This window comes from Mixophyes fleayi, chromosome 3, assembly GCF_038048845.1.
Source record: "Mixophyes fleayi isolate aMixFle1 chromosome 3, aMixFle1.hap1, whole genome shotgun sequence".
Lineage (NCBI taxonomy): Eukaryota > Metazoa > Chordata > Amphibia > Anura > Limnodynastidae > Mixophyes > Mixophyes fleayi.
Window position 1 is genome coordinate 29,222,876 of NC_134404.1, and position 23,468 is coordinate 29,246,343.

A 23,468-nucleotide genomic window follows, 5' to 3' on the forward strand; every position below is an offset into this window, starting at 1 on the left:
GTAATGTGGATCAGATGCCCCAAATATTTGTATATCCTTCAAAGAGAGTGTGTGTATGACACTTTATATACACTGTGCATGTGATCATGTCCCAGACAGGGCAGAGCACTTTTAAATCTCCCGCCCCCCCAGCTCAGTTCAGTGAACAAATTAACTGACGTCACTGTCGCAGTGGCGCACGAAGGGGGGAGGGGGTTTCTGGGTCTCCAGAAACCCCCCCTCAGCTAAAAAAGTGCTCCTACATACGGCACTGTACTATACAGCAGCTGCGGCGCAGTTACAGCACCGCCGCGGATGCTTTTTTGACAGCGCCGCGGCTGCTGTATAGTACAGTGCAGCCGAAACGGAGCTGCCGCGCGTGTGCAGGAGCTCTTTAGGTTTTTGTGTTTTTTCGGGGGTGGAGGGGAAACCCCCCCTGAAAAATCCTCTGTGCTCCCCTGCTGAGGGGCGGGTAGATTAAAACGGGCTCTGTTACAGCTGTCTCTGCCACCGCTCTGAGGGATTAAACTGTAAAATTAGAGCGATGCCAGGGCTAATACTAGTATAGAGTGCCCCCCTCAGCCTTAAAACTCCAACCAGCCCCCCTGTGGCAACAAAGTGTAGCTAATTTCTCCTGCTCACAAAAGAAAATTTCTTAGTGAGAGGGTCAGTCAGCCATGTTTGTGCTCTCAAGTGAAGTCAGTCTGAGTGCACCCAGCACATACAGAATAACGGCGACTTTTGCAAAACAGGAAGTGGAAAAAAACGGCGAGATTTTGAAGTTTAGATTATTCCCAATTTGTCATTTTTTATTATTTTTTTCTGAAATTTGGCATGCGGCACCTGTGGACAGTTCTCCACATGCATGCCAAATTTCAGCTTAATAGCTTTAATACGTTTTAAAATGTAGACCCTCAAACACCATGACCCCCTCTCACAGATTTCCAATGGCAGAATGTCATTTATTAGATGCAATCTTAATATAAGGGCACGACTGTGTCCTTATAATATATATATATATATATATATATATATATATTACACTAATATTATATATATTATATATTATATATATTATATTATATATACACCCATATATCACTTTTTTTTTTTTTAATTAAATCCCCCTTAACTTACCTTTCAATCGCTCTGTTCTTCGAGTCGAATCCTCTTCTGTTCTTCTTCGCTGTTCTACGCTCCTCCATACTGTGCTCGCAGTGAATGTCGGGCATGATGACGGCATCACGCCCGGCATTCACTGTGAGCACATCATGAAAGAGTGGACCAGGGAGTGAGCCAGATCATCACCTGACCTGAACGGTCAGGTGACCACAAAAGGTACGTTTTTTTTGTTTTCGTTTTTTTTTTAATGGTTACGCTTTGGGCCCTTTTGTCCGCTGGGTCCCCAGGCAACTGCCCATCATGCCCAGTCAGAAAGACAGCCCTGGGTCAGCCAAAATACATATTATACATCACCTCATCTATCTGTTTATTCCAAGTTTATGCATTTTAAGGTCCCTATAAGCACAATCCTCTCAATGTAACTTATTAAACACAAGTATTACTAATATATCTGAAACCTTCTGTAAATATTATCTGTAACAATGTTGTGTTCTAATATCACTAGTGAAAATCGCTTAGTTCTGATGTCATCACTTCAATATTTATTGGGGAAACTTGTGTATTATAAACACTAACATCACCTACTGTACAGAAATACAGAAATTCAAATTCAGCGCAGGTTCCCATGACCTATATAAAAGCCCTAATCCTGCAGCCTTGTACCTTCAGTCTGACACAGAGGTTCTTTAGGGCTTTTAATATCCTGATAATTTACTGTAAGAGTTGATAATAAATTATAACCACATAACAAACGTTCACAACAATTATTTTGTCATTTCCTTTAAGCCATAACAGCAAATGCAATATTTTTATAATCAATGACCTAAATCACTATAATACAGCTCAGCCTTTCAAATAACCAACGAAGAATAATCAGTTGTTTTAAATGAGCAAAAAAATTAAAACACATTTCAGTGCTATCATAGATAAGTGTATATATGTTTACAGACATTTACTAGTGATCATAATTTAGAGCATTATATATATATATATATATATATATATATATATATATATATATATATATATATATCCAGCTACAAGAGCTCATTAAGTATGTCAAGCTTATAATTTATTTTAGAATACACAAATTGAATGCTTAAGCTTATGCTTACCTACATGAAATCTGTGCACAACATGAAATTAGGCAAGTTGTCCAGTGCAGAGGGATGGAGACGAGGTAGGATGATTAACCATATGACATTTACAGACATAAACTGAAGGATAACACAGATACAGTTTTCTACACTAAATTTCATGATTCAAAAATTTGGATTATATTGATAGAAATCAGAAAAAGGAGAATCAGGAACAAGAGAGACAGAGTTCTGCTTAAGAACTGTCTATTTAGAGATTGATTTGAGGTACACTGATATAGCAAACAAACAGCTCTTAAGTAAATTAGTATGTTACAGTCAAAAAATATCTCTGTTTTTCCAATTACCTTATAGTTTACTAGAAAAAAAGTCAGTTATTTAGGATTTGATTTCCTTCTTTGAGCACTGTACAGTGTAGAGAGTAATCAGTGAGCGGGTCCGGTCTCTTTTCCTCTCCTGTAGAGAATCGATTGCTTTTAAACACTGGGAGAATATATAAGCCTTATCTTGACCTCACGTGTTGATATTTGTTGACTGTTAATATTCCACCTGCTGCTCAATTTATGGCTTCTCCTACAATAAGTATATACTGTACATTGTTCGAGAGAGTGTTAACCTATTGCTACATAATAGTTACTAGCTTACCAACCCAGTCATAAAATGGTTAAGTAAGTTTGCATTAATAAGTCTTATATCTGTCATTCAAACAGAAAGTGATGATAGGTACAGTTTGCCCTAGATTTAATGATCCCTTATTTTAGAAGGATATATATCGCACCAGGTAGACAGATCCTCTTTCCACCATTACCAGCCCAAATTCATATAATGATTTAATCAATCTGTGTTGTTATGGTTTGGAGGACAGGTGCACCCACACATTGTATCAATTTTTAATTTGTGAGAGAGAGAAAAAAAGAATTGTGTTGAAGGGGCACTCTTAGTCTAAATTAATATTTATAAATCTTTATTAATATACATTAAAAAATGTCCCTATATATGGAACACTCCTTGTTAGTAAATACAATTGAAAAATAGCGAAATATTGAAAAGGTGACAGCAATAATGTGATGATTGTGTTAATAACTGCTATAAAGTAGGGATGAGCGCACTCGGATTTATGAAATCCGAGCCCACCCGAACGTTGCGGATCCGAGTCGGATCCGAGACAGATCCGGGTATTGGCGCCAAATTCAAACGTGAAACTGAGGCTCTGACTCATAATCCCGTTGTCGGATCTCGCGATACTCGGATCCTATAAATTCCCCGCTAGTCGCCGCCATCTTCACTCGGGCATTGATCAGGGTAGAGGGAGGGTGTGTTAGGTGGTCCTCTGTCCTGGTAGATCTCGTGCTGTGCTGTTTAGTTCTGTGCTGTGCTGTTTAGTTCTGTGCTGTTCTGTGCTGTGCTGTGCTGTGCTGTGCTGTGCTGTGCTGTGCTGTGCTGTGCTGTGTTCTGCAGTATCAGTCCAGTGGTGCTGTGTGCTGTGCTCTGTCCTTCTGAGGTCAGTGGTGCTGCTGGGTCCTGTGCTGTGTCCTGTTCAGTCCAGTGGTGCTGTGTCCTGTGCTCTGTGCTTCTAAGGGCATAGTTATTTCCCCAATATTCCCCTGTGTTTAAAAAAATAAAAAAAACTACTTTAATTTTTTTTAATTACCACAAAATTTGCACAACCAATCCTGCAGTATAAGCCCATTGGTACTGCAATATTACCAAGTTCACAAATTCAGCAGTAAAAGTCCAGTGGTACTGCAATATTACAAAGTTTACACATTCTGCAGTATCAGTCCAGTGGTGCTGTGTCCTGTGCTCTGTCCTGCTGAGTTCCGTAGTGCTGCTGGGTCCTGTGCCGTGTCCTGTTCAGTCCAGTGGTGCTGTGTCCTGTGCTCTGTGCTTCTAAGGGCATAGTTATTTCCCCATTATTCCCAAGTTTTTAAAAAATAAAAAAAAAGTAAAAAAAAATAAAAAATTAAAAAAAAAAAAAAAAATATATAATAATTATAACCAAATTTGCAAAACCAATCCAGCAGTATAAGTCTATTGGTACTGCAATATTACAAAGTTCACACATTCTGCAGTATCAGTCCAGTGGTGCTGTGTCCTGTGCTCTGTCCTGCTGAGTTCCGTAGTGCTGCTGGGTCCTATGCCGTGTCCTGTTCAGTCCAGTGGTGCTGTGTCCTGTGCTCTGTGCTTCTAAGGGCATAGTTATTTCCCCACTATTCCCAAGTTTTTTAAAAATAAAAAAAAAGTAAAAAAAAATAAAAAATTAAAAAAAAAAAAAATATATAATAATTATAACCAAATTTGCAAAACTAATCCAGCAGTATAAGTCCATTGGTACTGCAATATTACAAAGTTCACACATTCTGCAGTATCAGTCCAGTGGTGCTGTGTCCTGTGCTCTGTCCTGCTGAGTTCCGTAGTGCTGCTGGGTCCTGTGCCGTGTCCTGTTCAGTCCAGTGGTGCTATGTCCTGTGCTCTGTGCTTCTAAGGGCATAGTTATTTCCCCACTATTCCCAAGTTTTTTAAAAATAAAAAAAAAGTAAAAAAAAATAAAAAATTTCAAAAAAAAAAAATATATAATAATTATAACCAAATTTGCAAAACCAATCCAGCAGTATAAGTCCATTGGTACTGCAATATTACAAAGTTCACACATTCTGCAGTATCAGTCCAGTGGTGCTGTGTCCTGTGCTCTGTCCTGCTGAGTTCCGTAGTGCTGCTGGGTCCTGTGCCGTGTCCTGTTCAGTCCAGTGGTGCTGTGTCCTGTGCTCTGTGCTTCTAAGGGCATAGTTATTTCCCCACTATTCCCAAGTTTTTTAAAAATAAAAAAAAAGTTAAAAAAAATAAAAAATTTAAAAAAAAAAAAATATATAATAATTATAACCAAATTTGCAAAACCAATCCAGCAGTATAAGTCCATTGGTACTGCAATATTACCAAGTTCACACATTCTGCAGTATCTTGTGCTACATATAATGGAGACCAAAAATTTGGAGGATAAAGTAGGGAAAGATCAAGACCCACTTCCTCCTAATGCTGAAGCTGCTGCCACTAGTCATGACATAGACGATGAAATGCCATCAACGTCGTCTGGCAAGCACGATGCCCAATCTCCTAGTACAGGGCATGTAAAATCCAAAAAGCCCAAGTTCTCAAAAAACAGCAAAAAAAGAAACTTAAAATCATCTGAGGAGAAACGTAAAGTTGGCAATATGCCAATTACGACAAGTAGTGGCAAGGAATGGCTTAGGCCCTGTCCCGTGTTCATGACTAGTGGTCCAGCTTCACCCAAGGATCTAAGCCCTCCCCCCCCCCTACAAAAAATTTAAGAGAGTTATGCTGTCAGCAACAACAACAAAACAGCAAAGAACTCTGCCTTCTAAACAGATGACATCACAAATCCCCAAGGCGAGTCCAAGGGTGTTGTTGGTTGTGAACCCTGACCTTCCCATCACTGTACGGGAAGAGGTGACTCCATCCAGCATTTGCAGCACGCCCTCTGCATATGCTGGAAGGATCACCCACAGTCCAGTTACAGATTTGGCTAATGAAGGTGTGAATGTTGTACAATGGGAGGAGGATATTGATGTAGCTGGCGCTGAGGAGGATGTTGATGATTATGATGCAGACAGATACCAAATTGCATTTCTCAATTTCTATTTATATTCTAGATTATATAACGGCTGAAAAGTTTTCTGTTTTACTCCTAGTGGAGAGGGGATCTGATGCAGACAGATACCAAACTGCCTTTGTCCATTTCTTTGTATATTTGAATTGCTAGTTCTACAGTCTATGCAGGCTGCTTTATTTATATTCAACTACAAGTGTAGGGCGGGGGGGGCATAGATAGCCACCAAAGTAACGTGGTCCATTTAATTTCACTTTCTAGCTCCACAGTCTGTGCAGCCTGCTTTTTTTTATCTTCAAAGTATTTATATTTACAAGCCTTGCAATCTAAATTAACTAGAGGTAGTGACGTGGTAGAACTCCAAAAGGCAGTTTGGAAGCCCCTGTACAAACTGGCTCTATTTTACCTGAGTTGTCCTCCCTCCAGTGTGTACTCGGAAAGAGTTTTTAGTGCAGCGGGGAACCTGGTCAGTGAGCGGCGAAGGAGGTTGCTTCCTCACAACGTTGAAAAAATGATGTTTATAAAAATGAATTATCAATTCCTCAATGAAGTACAGCACTGCCCTCCAGATACTACAGAGGGACCTGTGGTTGTGGAGTCCAGCGGGGACGAATTGATAATGTGTGATGAGGAGGAAGTACACACTGTAGGGGGAGAGGAATCAGAGGTAGAGGATGAGGACGACATCTTGCCTCAGTAGAGCCTGTTTAGTCTGTACAGGGAGAGATGAATAGCTTTTTTGGTGTGGGGGCCCAAACAAACCAATCATTTCAGCCAAAGTTGTTTGGTAGGCCCTGTCGCTGAAATGATTGGTTTGTTAAAGTGTGCATGTCCTATTTCAACAACATAAGGGTGGGTGTGAGGGCCCAAGGACAATTCCATCTTGGAACTTTTTTTTTTGCATTATATGACCAATCAACAGTCGTTTGCCATGTTCAAAAAGTAAAACCAAATTTAAAAAAATTCAAGAAATTAAACCAAAAGTAAAATGCCGTGTCATAATTTAAAACAAGAGGTATTGACGTGCTCTAAAACTACTGTATTGTTGTTTATATTTTATAAACACTACACTTGAAAGCTTGAGTCTTTCAATAAAAAAGTAACTGTCCATTGCACGAATATTTGCAACAGGGACAATTTTAGGGTTAAGAAAGTCAACTAATAACACTTCGACGCTGTCTGTCTTTATAAACACTACACTTGGAAGTTGGAGGAGGTATTGTGGCCCCGGCACCAAATTTGCTACCGGGGCCACTCCACTGTGCAGTCCATATTTAGGTGTATCAGATATTAAACAACGGTGACAGTTGATGCCCAATTTTTTAATTATATTGTGGCCTCGGTACCAAATTGTGTACCGGGGCCACCACACTACGCAGTCCAGATACTTGTTTGGTGGAATTCAGACCAGTTGAGGGTTTTATTATTATATTGTGGGGACCACTCTATCTATACCACACTACAACTCTATACCACTCTATTTAATACTTTAATTCTATTTAATACTTTAACTCTATTTCATACTTTAATTCTATTAAATACTTTAATTCTATTTCATACTTTAATTCTATTTAATACTTTAATTCTATTACTAATTACCATAAAGAGGAACTGCCGCTTCTATTTAATACTTTAATTCTATTAGTAGTTACCATAAAGAGGAACAAAATAAACCAATTTTACCAAAAGTATAATATGACTTAGACTTACAAACACTACACTTGAAAGATGGTGCCTTTAAATGAAAAAGTCAGTCTTCATTGCACGACTATGTGCAACAGGGACAGTTTTTTGGTTTACAAAGTCAACCAATAACACTTGGACCCTGTCTGTCTTTAACATACTTGATGGGATCTCAATGACGAATTGTCTGTACCATGTTTGGAGGAGGTATTGTGGCCCCGGTATCAAATTGGGTACCGGGGCCACCCCACTACGCAGTCCAGATACTTGTTTGGTGGAATTCTGACACGTGGAGGGTTTTTTAATTATATTGTGGCCTCGGTACCAAATTGTGTACCGGGGCCACCACACTACGCAGTCAAGATAGATAGATGCGTATCATAGATAAAGTACATTCAGTGGTGTGGGGCAAATTGAAAAATATTCAAAATGCACTGACATTATCAAAAACAAGAGGTTGTCACACGCTAAAACTCCAACATGTATATGATGGAGAGGATTTAGGAGCAGCCGTATGTGTAGTGTAATGCAGGTTTTTTATATATTTTATTGTGGTGCCCAGTGCCCACTCCTCTAGGCAGTCCAGGTACATTTATTGGTGCGATTCATAAAAGTTCAGGGTTTTTAATATATTGTGGTGACCCACTCCTCTACGCAGTCCAGGTACATTTATTGGTGCGATTCATAAAAGTTCAGGGTTTTTAATATATTGTGGTGACCCACTCCTCTACGCAGTCCAGGTACATTTATTGGTGCGAATCATAAAAGTTCAGGGTTTTTAATATATTGTGGTGACCCACTCCTCTACGCAGTCCAGGTACATTTATTGGTGCGATTCATAAAAGTTCAGGGTTTTTAATATATTGTGGTGACCCACTCCTCTACGCAGTCCAGGTACATTTATTGGTGCGAATCAAACAAGTTGATGGTTTTCTTATTATATATATTGTGGTGACCCACTCCTCTACGCAGTCCAGGTACATTTATTGGTGCGAATCATAAAAGTTCAGGGTTTTTAATATATTGTGGTGACCCACTCCTCTACGCAGTCCAGGTACATTTATTGGTGCGAATCAAACAAGTTGATGGTTTTCTTATTATATATATTGTGGTGACCCACTCCTCTACGCAGTCCAGGTACATTTATTGGTGCGATTCATAAAAGTTCAGGGTTTTTAATATATTGTGGTGACCCACTCCTCTATGCAGTCCAGGTACATTTATTGGTGCGATTCATAAAAGTTCAGGGTTTTTAATATATTGTGGTGACCCACTCCTCTACGCAGTCCAGGTACATTTATTGGTGCGAATCAAACAAGTTGATGGTTTTCTTATTATATATATTGTGGTGACCCACTCCTCTACGCAGTCCAGGTACATTTATTGGTGCGAATCATAAAAGTTCAGGGTTTTTAATATATATTGTGGTGACCCACTCCTCTACGCAGTCTAGGTACATTTATTGGTGCGAATCATAAAAGTTCAGGGTTTTTAATATATATTGTGGTGACCCACTCCTCTACGCAGTCCAGAAAGATACCTTGTTGCAACGTTTTGGACTAATAACTATATTGTGAGGTGTTCAGAATACACTGTAAATTAGTGGAAATGCTTGTTATTGAATGTTATTGAGGTTAATAATAGCCTAGGAGTGAAAATAAGCCCAAAAACTAGATTTTTAAACTTTTTATGTTTTTTTCAAAAAAAATCCGAATCCAAAACCTTAAATCCGAACCGAGACCTTTCGTCAAGTGTTTTGCGAGACAAATCCGAACCCCAAAAATAACGAAAATCCGGATCCAAAACACAAAACACGAGACCTCAAAAGTCGCCGGTGCACATCCCTACTATAAAGGTAGTTGACCCCTACCCTAGCACGCCGCTAATTAGTGTATGGGAAAAGATATTATAATTCTGATAAACATATATAGTATCCCAACACTACCTGCTATGTATATATAATAGATTAACACATTGAACTACAAGGATATTAAGCCAGTATAGACAATGAGGTAGCTGCTTATAATAACAGCTCCTTTCTAGTCCTTCCTAATTAGTGTGAATACACAGTCTCTGTTTGTGTTTAGTAATTCAATTAGATTGATTCAGCTATACTATCCCTGCTATAAATGAATGGTTAGCTGTTAGCGCTTTGAACTCGGTATTGTAGACTCAGTAGTTTGCTGATATAGGGGCATATTTATCAATATTCACATAAAGTGAAAAGTAGTTTTCAATCCTTATCGCAATGATAAGGATTGAACTGTTTCTCACATTTATGTACAGCCCTGCAGAGAAACAGCAGTTCCGAAAAACTGCTGTTTCTGTGATAAAAAAAATCATACTTACCACCCTCTTCCAAAGCGCTGCCTCCAGGTCTTCTCCTCGTTCTTTTCATTCTTCAATTGCGCATGTCCAGTTCCAAGAACTGGACATGCGCACACACATCCCCTCTCTGTCTCTGCAACGATAGTTGCAGAGAGAGCGCGCTGAGTGACAGGGAGGGATCATGTGATCCCTCCACACATGCGCTGTCCAGCTCTGCTCTCCGGAGCAGAGCTGACAGCATTAGATTTCTTCCATTCCGATGATGTACGCCAGCTTCATGACAAGTTCCCTAAAAAAATGTTTTTTCGGGACTTGTTAGATTGCGGCCAGGAGCAGTCACCATTCTATTGAATGGTGACTGCTCCCAAAAACGAAGAGGAATGCAAAGCAGCAGATATCCATGATATCTGCTGTGATGCACCCTTAATAAATTTGCGGAGGACAGGAGGCACCTTAATGACCCGTTAAAAGCACTATCGTGCTTTCTTAAATATGCCCCATAGTTATTAGGCTTAACAGGATAAGCATTAAGGCTTAGCAGGATAGCTGAATCTTATAAAGTAAATATCTATATAGATAAGCAGGAGAGCGGTGCGCTATACTGCCTTAACGCGCGTTTCGCTGTCTCTCTTTCTCAAGGCAACCCGACGGAGCCTACAGGTTAGTCTTTTTAAAGTCTGAGACCCGCCTCTAACAGACGTCACTCCTAGAGACGTTTATAGCAACCAGGAAATTTGTGGTTAATGGACAGGTCTATTGGCCAGTAAAATATGTTTAATACTTCTTTTCATAAAACGGAGTCTCTATCCTTTCTCGAGATAGGGATAAAGAACCAGGTTACACTAAAGATTATTTGGAGCAAAACTTTTCTACTAAAAGGTAAGTTAAAGCGATTGTTTATATCTGTATAATGATCTCAGTTATGTGTCATTATTGCTTATACCGAGAATAGCAATGTGGCTTACAGATTCGATACTATCCTATTTAATACAGGATATTTAGCATATTTTAGAAAATTCTATTAATTCCTAATATTTGAGGTAATCTTATAGGTCATGAATAGGGAATTTATCTCTAGCCTCAGAGGGTATCAACCATTCATGTAATACCTGATATGCTGAGAATTATTAAGTAATAATAATTGACATTAATTATTTAATTTATTATATCCATAGTGCTGCTATTTATAAAAAGTGAATAAGATGGAATTGATTACTGAAGTTCATGGACCAAACGTGGTCTTCATGAACCAGAACCAAAAAATGTGTACAAAATTCTGTGAGAGTGATTCTAATAGTATATTGTAAACACTATTGAACGATAGGAAAAATATGGAGTAGTAAAAAATTCAATAAATGTATATAAGCTCCATATAATCAATAAAAGAAAAAACTAAAGTGTTATATTATGTAATAGTGCTTGTATATTTACTACCTATAACTAACTAAAAACTATACAATAAGAATACAAAGTGTGGACCACTCAGACTGTAAGAACTATAGACCAATAGCATTGCTCAATACAGACCTGAAAATATACACTAGATTGCTTGCCGATTGTCTGAATCCCCTCTTACCACAACTGATACATCCGGACCAGGTAGGCTTTGTAGTAGGTCGCCAGGCCTCGGATAACACTCAACGCATATTAAATGTCGTGGACCTCCTCTCTGGGTTCTCGGAGGAAGTTATTCTGCTCTCTTTAGACGCAGAAAAGGCCTTTGACAGACTTCATTGGAAGTACATGAAGGAGGTTTTGTGCAAGTTTGGTATACAGGGAAGAGTTCTTCACTCCATACTAGCCATATATCAAGGCCCCTCCGCTAAAGTCTTCAGTAACGGTTTCCTATCATCTTCATTTCCCATCACTAATGGCACGAGGCAGGGGTGCCCCCTTTCCCCTTTAATGTACGTCTTGGCTATAGAACCCCTGGCCCACACAATCCGCCAGGCGGATAACTTCCCAGGTATTGACATCCATCCACATAGACAGAAAGTATGCCTATTTGCTGATGATGTCCTTCTGTTTGTAACCAGCCCGGAGACCTCGCTGATAATTCTGAAGCATATTCTAGACCGGTTTAGCGAAGCTTCATTTTATAAATTGAACATCACAAAATTCGAAGCCCTTCCCATTAATATACCACAATCTTCCCTTTCAAACTTACAAAAGAAATTTCCTTTTGTGTGGGTTAAAGATTCCCTATCATATTTAGGTATTCATATTCCGGCAAATTTATCTGCGGTGTTTGAAGTTAATTTTTCCCCGATTTATCTTCACCTCTCCTCAGTGGCTAAGAATTGGATTGACTATGAGATCTCTTGGCTAGGGCGCATATCGGCTTTTAAGATGATGTTGCTACCAAAACTTATGTATATCTTCCGTACCATACCCTATATCATACCAAAACGAATGATGGATAGGTTCCACACTCTGATGATGTCATATGTCTGGAGGCAGAAACGCCCCCTCCTTACATATAAACGTATGTCTTTACCAAAGTCAAGAGGCGGCTTATTGCTTCCCAGCTTAACGCTTTACCAAGATGCTTGTGTTTTGAGCTGCCTCCGAGATTGGTCGCTACCTCATGCAGCTAAGCCGTGGGTTGATATTGAGAGGGCTTTATATGTAGGATTCCCCTTGCTGGATCTTCTTTGGATTTCTAGGTCGGACCGCCCATCGGGTGCCCGTAAATTACTCTCCATCTCGGATACCTTACGAGTATGGGATAAATTTATTGGGTCACACAAGGATGTTGTGTTCCCTTCCCGTAATCTCTACCTCCAAGCATTGTCGAAACCCATGCCAGATATTAATATTACTGTATGGAAAAAGAGAGGTATAGTCTCTCTGGCGGATATGTTTGCGCAGACCCTTTTCCTCCCCCCCCCCCCTTCGACGTGCTTAGGAACAAATACAATCTGCCTCAGTCTGAGTTGTTTAAATATATGCGAATTAGACACTGGGTGGGGGCAGCCTCCAGGACCCCCCTTGCTTTGTCCACATTACCAGCTCAGGTTCTAGATAGATTAACAAAGGCAGGTAGTAGGGGAGGAATAACATTCTGGTACCGCTATTCCCAGTCCCTGGTCCCAGCCTCCAAGACTCCAACCCAAGCACGTTGGGAAACAGATATTGGTATGACTCTCTCCCTCCAGCAGTGGGAAAAGATCTACATTTCCTCACACTGCATGTCCAGATGCATCAATCATACCGAAATGCATGTTAAGCTCCTCAATCGGCTCTATCTCACCCTGGATTGCCTTCATGAGATATGGCCAAGTCAGTCTAAATTCTGCTGGCGTCAATGTGGTCAGATAGCAGATGTTTATCATGTCTTTTGGACATGTCCGGTGATCCAGGCGTTCTGGGGCAAGGTATCCGCTTTGATTTCGGAGGTCCTGCGAGTTTCTGTCACTCTTGACCCAGAGGTAGCCCTCCTACATATATACCAGTCTGTGATCCCTAGCTATAAGCGCTATGTATTAGGGCACATACTAATAGCCGCTAGAGCAGCAATAGCTCAGAACTGGAAGTCCCCTGCTCCCCCCCAGCATCGCTAAGGATCCAGTATAGTTTTGAAATGGAAACAACGGATGTGCCCTATACATCATCCGCCTCCAATCCAATTTTCAAATGGTTTAGCTGGCACGAATATGTCACAGTGGGCTCCGGCAGAGCACGAGTAGCTTCAAATATTTCACCCCCTCCCTCCCCAATAGCCCTTATAGAAGAACCCCAGCCTATCGAATAGGCTCTGCCTGTGTGTTATCTGAGCTACCTAGGTACTAATATGTCCTCATGTGCTGTATTATGAGAAAGACCAATGTGTATATTTTATTTCTGCTTCTTAAAGTAACGTGCATGTTATAAGATCGCTGTTTCAATTGAGTGACTCCCCCCCCCACTGCGTGGGGGTTCCCCCCCCCCCTTTTGTTACCCTTTTGTTTGTTCCTTCAACTGTGCTTGTTACCCTTCTTTTTTCTGTACCCCATTTAACTTTGATAAACCCAATAAAAATTTATTGAAGTAAAAAAAAAAAGAATACAAAGTGTGTGAAAAATTAAACCTGTTGCCAAATAATATATATATATCTATATATATATATATATATATATATATCACAAAATCATGGATTATTGTAAATGCAAGTTATAATTGGCAGCACAGTGGCCTAGTGGTTAGCACTTCTGCCTCACAGCACTGGGGTCATGAGTTCAATTCCCGACCATGGCCTTATCTGTGTGGAGTTTGTATGTTCTCCCTGTGTTTGCGTGGGTTTCCTCCGGGTGCTCCGGTTTCCTTCCACACTCCAAAAATATACTGGTAGGTTTATTGGCTGCTATCAAAAATTGACCCTAGTGTGAGTGTGTGTCTATATTAGGGAATTTAGACTGTAAGCCCCAATGGGTCAGGGACTGATGTGAATGGGTTCTCTGTACAGCGCTGCGGAAGTAGTGGCGCTATATAAATAAATGATGATGATGATGAAAATATATGATATTCCTTCCTTCATTTAGACCTTATAAGTTGGACTATTCTTCGGATAGACATAGTTATTTCAAACTTATCACTACACAGTGGTCCAATAGTTGTTAATAAGTCACAGAAATACCATAAAATTGTTAAAATCATTTGTTTGTATTAATACTATATAATTAAAATTACTTTACTTTCAAAGCTTTAATTGAATGATTTTCATTCAGTGCTAGGTATCTGAATTGTTACACCTACAACACTCTTTACGAGGTAGCTAATAAACGTAAATTGTACATTATTACTTTATTGAATTGAGGTGTTTCAATCAGACCCGTTGCCAGAGGTGTATAAAATCAAGCACGTAGCCATGCAGTCTCTATTTGCAAACATTTGTGATACAAAATGGGTTGTTCTGAAGAGCTCAGTGACTTCAAGAGTGGTACTGTTATAGTATGTCAAACGTCGGATGGAGTGGTGTATAGTACACTGACACTGGACTGTGGATCAGTGGAAATGTGTTCTGTGGAGTGATGAATCACGCTTCTCTGTTTAGCAGTCAGATGGGAGAGTCTGGGTTTGGAGGATGCAGGGAGAACGTTACCTGCCTGATTGCATTATGCCAACTGTGAAGCTTGGTGGAGGAGGGATAATGGTATGGGGCTTTTTTTCAGGGTTTGGGCTAGGCCACTTATCTCCAGTGAAGGGCAATTTTAATGCTTCAGCATAACAAGTCATTTTGGACAATGCTATGCTTCCAAATTTGTGGCAACAGTTTGGGGAAGGCCTTTTCTATTTCAAACTTTGTGCCCCAGTGCACAAAGCAAGGACTATAAAGACATGGTTTGATGAGTTCAGTCTGAAAGAACTTGACTGGCCCGCACAGAGTCCTGACCTCAACCCAATTGGACACCATTGGGATGACCTGGAACAGAGATTATGAGCCTGGCCTTCTCATCCAACATCAGTGCCTGGCCTCATAAATGCTCTACAGAATGAATGGGCACAAATTCCCACAAACACTCCAACATCTTGTGGAAAGGCCTCCAAGAAGAGTGGAAGCTGTTATTGCTGCCAAGGGGGACCAACTCCATATTAAAGTATATGTATTTGAATACAATGTCTTTACAGTCCCTATTGGTGCAATGGGCAAGCGTCCAAATACTTTGGTCCATATAGTGTATAATGAAGTAATTTAAGTGCACTGTCAGAGTGGCTCTACATATATCACTGCACCACAGCTTGTATAACATTAAAACAATACAAAAGGTGAAATTGCAGTTTAAAATCATACTGTACCAACAGTCTATTTATTACAAAAGGCTAAATATGGGCTCTATTTAAAAGAGGCTGAAATTCTTTATGTATCAATTGTATAAGGATCAAATAATATTCATCACCACCGACAGACTGGAGTCGGTTTCATTTTTTTTTTTACGTAAGAAATAATGAATATCTTGCTTTTCAAATCACTATAACAAATATTGCATGTTTTTATTGCGCAATAATTATATATGTACAGAAAAAAATATGAAAGGTAATCTAGTGTATAAAGTAGATTATAAAAAGTTTTCCCAGCTGACTCATTTTGTTGATACAATTCAAAACAATTATATTATTTTACATATATGATAAAATAACTTGGCTGATAACATGTCTAGCTGCGAGGTATGGCGCAAATTTCATGAGGTAATGGTGCATTAGTGAGCCCAGGCACACGACTGAGTTCCAGTTTAGCTCCAGGTGGAGCCTGGAATGTGAAGTTCTGTAGCAGGGTCGTGAAGAACACAAACAGCTCCGTTTTGGCTAGGTTCTCTCCAACACAACTTCTTTTACCTAGTTAAAACATAAATAAGAAACAATGAAACTAGCTAAGTGGTAGCATATCTGAATAAAAGCAACATTAATACATTTTTAATAAATTAATAATTAATAATGCTGAACATGTTATAGAAAAGCAACTGGTTTTTGTTTTTCCAGTTTGGGGTCAAATTAATCAAGACTTGGCACCTTTGAGCTTCTTTTCTTTCCCCAGTTGGATAGAGAAAGTTAAGCACAATTAATGACAGTTCCAAGCTATATTCATGCCATCTGTTTTGAGGTTTATTGGCACGCAAGTAGTGTGTAATAGTGATGGAGCACGAAAAATAATTTTTTTCTCTGTTCATACCTACATGAAAAACAGCAGTGTGGATACAGTTTACATGCTGATAAAGAAAAGCCTACAATGAAGGAAAATATCTTCTCTGTGTTTTTTTTATAATGTCTGATATGTACTTTATAGAAAGACAAATATTTTGCTTTTCCATGTATTGTAATTAGTTTTTAATTGATCTAGTTCAGTAACTTAAAATCTAGAATGTTTAATATTTGTGACTGAGCCCTTTACTGAGTCCATTGGTATTTTTAAAGAGAAGGAAGACCTATACAGCGGGCATTACAGTGATTTAGTGACAAACATCTATCACTGGTTTGGTAAGAGCAGCATAAGATGATTGGTAATGTCCCTGTCTGCTCAAACACATATTGGATTTTAACATGTTAACAAGACCGATCATGAGGCAGATTCAGCAACAGCTGTAGTAGTAGAATTTAGGAGCTGGCAAATGTTAGGAATTTCAATTTCTGAATCTTTTGTTCCTTGCTCCAAAGAGAGTGGCTTTCCGCTTTGTGATAAATGTAATTAAAGAATACATTTAGAATATTTATCAGAGATCGTTTTGATCAGTTATTCTATCCTCATCCAAGATGGCCAATGCTGCATTGCTCATCATTGATGATTATTCAATTCCTGGATCTGTGAATTGCCCTGTCCTCTTGTGCTCATTGCTGGAGTTTTATGGCTTCCTCTGTACTCCAGTGTGATTTTTACTTGATCAATAGTTATGTGCGCTAAAGCTGACATACAGTATCTAACCCCTTTCAATCTGCATTCGGTGTGTTCCTGAACCAGTTGGTGTCTGATCACTCTCTGGCTATCATCTTTCTACCTCTATCTAGTATTTGTAACGGGTAGTTACAATTAAAAAGCAACATTCTATACACAGCCGATGCAGTCATTTGTATGGGCTAAACTGGTATTCCTGAGAGGGCAGTCTATCAATTCACTAGATCCTAGTGACATTATTACATTTTTAAACTTGCACGTGTCAGGGAGACATCACTGGTTACTTGTGAATTGACAATGTATCTTCTCATGAATATTGGTTCATCTAACAAGATGGCTGCCTCCACTGTGTGAAGGAAACAGGCAAACTTTGAGAAAAGAGAGAAAGGAAAGCTATGGACTGTTAGAGCACTCCTATCCATTTAATTACAATAAAAAATATTATCGTGGGTAAATACCTTTTATTAATTTTATTTTATTAAAAACCATATCTCTGTGAGTAATGGTTATGCCCTCATTCATTTAGAAGTGAAATATAAAATCAGAAAAAAGTAAAATAGTGAAAAGAAAATAAAGTAGTGTATTAAAAAGATCAACCACGGAAAGAGTTGCCAGCAAAAAACAGGGATCTATAAATGGGCTGGATACAGTCCAATTCTATTGACCCCTATTCATTGAAGAGGTCTATAATATCTCAAATGAAAATCAGTAATAATAATTTTTATCGTAATTAAATGGATGAGTGCTCGAATAGTCCGTAGCTTTCCTTTCTCTCTTTTCTCATATTGTGAAAGGAAAGAGCACCCCCTCACCGAAATATCGATTTGGATATGGGAATGAGGTACATCCCAACCCTGTGCGGATAATTTATTTTTCCTTTTTAACAGGCAAACTTTCACAGGTTATAGTCTATTGTAATATTGGTTTGTATAGTATAGTACAGGGTGATTCAAAAGTCGCAGTACACCCTTTTATTTCAAAAAATTGAAAGGAATTGGGCCGATTGGCTGATTTCAAGATGGCGCCCATGTTTGGTACATACCGTAAAAGATAGACCACGTCACCCATACCTTACTGGAGTATTCAGGTTTCCCAATTTCCTGTAGAGTTTTTGAAATAAAAGGGTGTACTGCGACTTTTGAATCACCCTGTATTTTGTATATGTGATGTTTCTTGATGAAGAATGTTTTTTGTGAACCTAACAAGTTATTTAAAAAATCAAAACAAACTAATAACTATATGTACTTTATGTATGATTACGCTGCATGCTGTAATGTTTAGATCCAACACGCTAAAAACATATTATAAAGGCACATGTAAAGATATAACTTATATATAGCCACAGCGGTCACTGCGGGTTTCAAGATGTGCTGTTCAAGCTATTTTGAAGAAGCACAAAGAAACAGACAACAATGAAGACCATAGACGCAGTGGTTGGTAAAGGAAACTTGGTGCATCAGATGAAAGACACATCACGCTTAGTTCCCTTCGTAACCAGAAGATGTCCAGCAGTGCCATCAGCTCATAACTGGGAAAAAAACAGTGGGACCCAGGTATATCAATCTACTGTTCAGAGAAGTCTAGCCAGAAGTGGTCTTCATGGAAGAAATGTGGCCAAAAACCCATACTTTCAATGTGGAAACAAGGCCAAGCGATTCAACTATGCACGAAAACATAAGAACTAGGGGGCAGAAAAATGGCAGCTGATGCTCTGGACTGATGAGTCAAAATTTGAAATATTTGGCTGTAACAGAAGGCAGATTGTTTACTGAAGGGCTTGAGTGCAGTACAATAATGAGTGTCTGCAGCCAACAGTGAAGCATGGTGGAGGTTCCTTGCAAGTTTGGGGCTGCATTTCAGCTAACAGAGTTGGGGAATAGATCAGATTTAATGGTGTCCTCAATGCTGAGAAATACAGGCAGGTACTTGTCTGTCATGCAATACCAGCAGGGAGGCGTCTGATTGGCTCCAACCTTATTCTGTCACAGGACAACGACCCCAAACATACAGCCAATGTCATTAAGAACTATCTTCAGCGTAAAGAAGAACAAGAAGTCCTGGAAGTGATAATACAGAAGGATTTAAGCAAGTCTACATCCACAGCAGATCTGTGGTTAGTTATCCAAGATGTTTGGAACAACCTCCCACTGAGTTCCTTCAAAAATCTGTTTGTAAGTGTACCTAGAGGAATTGATGCCTTTTTGAATGCAAAGGGTGGTCACACCAAATATTGATTTGATTTAGATTCCTCTAATGTGCATTCAAAGCACTCTTACTTTGCAGCATTTTTCCACACCTGCCTAAAACCTTTCCACAGTACTGTACACAGACACAGACACAGTATATCCACCATTCAGCCACAACATTAATACCACCTGCCTAATATTGTGTAGGACCCCTGCTGTTTTGCTCTGATCCAGTTGTCTTGCTGTAACAATTTGGTCCTTTTCGAAATCGCTCAGATCCTTACGTTTGCCCATTTTTCTTGCTTCTAACACATAAACTTCAATAACTGACAGCTCATTTGCTGCCTATTATAACTCACCCCTTGACAGGTGCCATTGTAGTGAGATAATCAATGTTATTGACTTTACTTGTCAGTGCTTATGATGTTGTGGCTGATCGGTGTATACAATGTTCACCTTCAATACATATGCTGATGTTAAAATTAGAACATAATATCATTCTACTTTTGTGATTTAAATACAAAGTAAATATTGTTCTTGAGTGGCAGCATAAGAAAAAGATGATCATTATGAATGTTACCTAATGAGAAAGGTATGAACGCTTCATTCTTCTTGAAATGTCCTTCTGAATCTAGAAAATGTTCTGGGTAAAACTGGTCTGGTTTCTCAAAGTAGGCTTTATCTCTTAGTACAGAGGAGAGTATTGGGAGTACACTGGTGCCCTGGGGAAAAAAATATAGGTGTGCATAAAACAGATAATCAAAATAAGCATCACTTCTCCCTTAAAAAATAAACATTCTCTGCACAGGTTTTTCACAAAAGTGACAAAAAGACATAGAAAACTACTGTAAATAGATTTCAGATTAAAATTGCTGAGTAAATCAACTAAAGTGAAGCTAATATATTTATAAACTATTATAAAATAAATTTTTATAATACATATTACACAATAATATAACTAAACAAATCTATGAAAAACAGTTTCATAGTCAGGGAGCTATGACATCAGAACATAGATTATAAATATATTTTATGTTGCAGCTACTATTGTTATTTCACCATCTTATGTATCAAGTGTTCCCTGCACCTCTTAGATCAGTGGTGAGCAACAGGTAGCCTGCGTGCCACCAGCAGGTAACCAAGCCTTCACCTGCTGAGCAGACAATTAGGTAGACCAAGTGCAGCCGCCTTGCGTGAAGCAGGAAGGTTAGGCAGCATAATGGAGGAGGAGATAGTGCAGTGTGCTTTCCAACCTTCCTCATTGTGGCCCTTTGTCTTCTTGGAGGGCCACATCTCGTCTTTGGCAAAACACACCTAAAAGAGTTACTACATACTGTATATATAACATATCTTCCTCCTCAAACGTCCCCTGCTTATTCTTCTTTTGTAATCTCATTTTTCTTCATTGTATGAATTTATATTTCCTAAATTTTAAAACTAAGGGGATTCATTTAGAGTTAGTAGCAAAGCAAGCAAAAGGGGTACATTTACACCTGGCCAGACCATGATATGATGTTATGATACAAAGACTGTAAATGCAATTTTTTTAATGCCTAGAGAATGATATCTACATAGGGCACACAAACGGAATTAATAATATTCCTACCCAAAAACACAAGCTTCATGCCTGACATTTGTATTTCTGTTGACAACATGACCATAAATCCCACCCTGCAAGCTCGCTGCCTAGGTGTAATCCTTGACTCAGAACAATCCTTTGTTCCCTACATCGACTCTATATCTACATCATGTTACATACATCTAAAAAACATTTCCAGAATATGCACATATCTCACACAAGACACTGCAAAAACTTTAATTCATGCTCTCATCATCTCCCACATTTACTATTGCAATTTCCCCCTTACTGATCTACCTAAAATCAGACTCAAACCCCTACAATCTATTTTGCATGCAGCGGCTAGATTGATTTTCCTTGGAATTGTTCTTCCTCTGCTTAGACACTCTGTCAGTCTCTACATTGATTACCTGTTATTCAACAAATCTAATATAAAATTCTTCTACTAACTAACAAGGCTATCAACAAAATTGCACCGACATACATCTCCTCACTTGCCTCAAAATATCTACCAACTCAACACCTCCGTTCTGCAAAACATCTGCATCTCTCTTCCACTCTCATTACATCCTCCCTTTCTCGGTTACAGGACTTTTTTCGGGCTGCACACACTTTGTGGAATTCCCTCCCTCGCACAGTAAAACTTTCCTCTAGTCTTCAAACCTTCAAGCGTTCTCTGAAAACCCATCTCTTCAGACAAGCTTATGATATTCCTCAAACACTATCTTAATCTCCCTAGTTTACCCGATTACCACCAGCTACACAGCTAACACAATATAACAACCCTCTGACCAACATTGTTGTGTGACTGATCATACAGCCCACTCAATACTTTTTACCTTTGCATTCTAGCTGGACCAATGTGCAATATGATGTAGCACTTACACTTGTGTATCAAACTCCCATTGTCCCATAAATTGTACGCTTGTGAACAGGGTCCTCTTACCTCTCTGTCTGTATGCATTACCCATTATTGTTTTAGTACTATTTGTTCCCAGTTGTAAAGCGCTATGGAATTTGCTGGTGCTATTTAACTAAATGTTGATGATGATGATGAACAGAATTCATTTTACACTGCAATTTCAAGTTAAGTTAGAGCACCCCCCTGTCTCTGACTGCCTACACATTTTTTATTTGCAACCCCACAGCAGTGCCACAAGGCTGCCACTGTTGCCCTTGTACCAAATCACCCCTTCTAGCTGCTGGTGTTGATGGTGTCCCTAATAGATGCAGGTCATATAATACAGTGCACACAACCATCACTGAACAGCCCCACAAGCCACTAACCCTGTAAGTGTTTTGCATGAATGCTGTATATATTAATTACAGGGCAGTGGATAAATGGGGGGAGGATCACACCCCTGTAGTCAATGCATAAAGCATTTGGATTATATACAGACACAGTTACACTGATAGGGGAATTTCATATTTAAAAATATCAAGGTTGTCTGCTTATCGTTATCTGCTGAAGAATTGTGGTCAGAGCCTAAGATTCTAAAAGTATGTCACTAATGTACAGTAAGGAAGACACAAAGCAGGAAGTATTTTATGAAACTCTACTCACTTTTGGAATAAAATATCCTTTGAATGTGACATCCTGAGAAGTTGCATGCGGGAGATTATTTGGGACAATATCACCAAATCGTTGAATTTCATGAATGACGGCGTCAGTGTACGGCATTTCTTTCCTATGCTCTGTTTGTGGTTGAGCTGATCCAATCACTCTTTCAATTTCATTTTGCACTTTTTCTGTCAGGTAAAAAATAGAATTCTAACACATATGGACAATGACCCCATCACATGATGATTCAGAGGCAGATACATCACAGTACATGAACCTGACTAGAACAATGCTACTATAGACATGACAGACCTCATTCATCTTCGGACATAAGTCCCGTGCGTGTTGTATCTTGTGTAAAATTGCTAAGCACATGCTCAGAAATGGACTTTATGCCAGTAAATGCAAATGCATGTAATTCATGTCCAAATGCAAATAATGCTTCTGCCAGCCAATGATTTGAAGGGTGGAGCAGGGAGGGAAAGGGCAGACGGATATAGGCAATGTACAGCGCATGCAGCAGCATCCAGTTTAAGCTGTGGTACTTATTACTGTAGCAATTTCACTTGCCCCAGCTACAGGGCAGGTGTAAGTGCCGATTGATAGTAATGATGGACGGGATTGCATGCCAGAACATGTAGTTAAGCAAGGGAAACTGAAATGTAAACAAAAGGAAAAAGTTTTAAAAATGTATTTTTATTAATAATTATAGTATTAAGAGTTGTTAATGTGTTTAACTCTGATGGGAATTTATATTGCACATTTCCTTTGAGTCTATCCTGCAATGTGTTCTGTCTATCTGTATTAGAGATGGTCACTGACCCCCGTGTTTTGGTTTTGGATTCGGTTTTGGATCTGGATTACCGTCGTGTTTTGGTTTTGGTTTTGGTTTTGCAAAACCGCCATTGCGTGTTTTGGTTTTGGTTTTGGTTTTGTTTGGTTTTG

At 39.1% G+C, this 23,468-nt stretch overlaps 1 protein-coding gene across 1 annotated transcript in view; it reads right to left on the minus strand.

Annotated features, from left to right (window-relative positions):
• Positions 1 to 15,967: 15,967 nt before the first annotated feature.
• The window catches only part of LOC142143454 (cytochrome P450 2K1-like), a 29,443-nt gene continuing 21,942 nt past the window's right edge, over positions 15,968 to 23,468 (minus strand). Inside the window, exons 7-9 of the mRNA XM_075201304.1 lie at positions 22,527 to 22,711; positions 19,964 to 20,105; positions 15,968 to 16,146 (exon numbers count right to left, since the gene is read on the minus strand). Of these exons, the coding sequence (XP_075057405.1) occupies positions 15,968 to 16,146; positions 19,964 to 20,105; positions 22,527 to 22,711 (506 nt within the window). The remainder of the gene's footprint in view (positions 16,147 to 19,963; positions 20,106 to 22,526; positions 22,712 to 23,468) is intronic.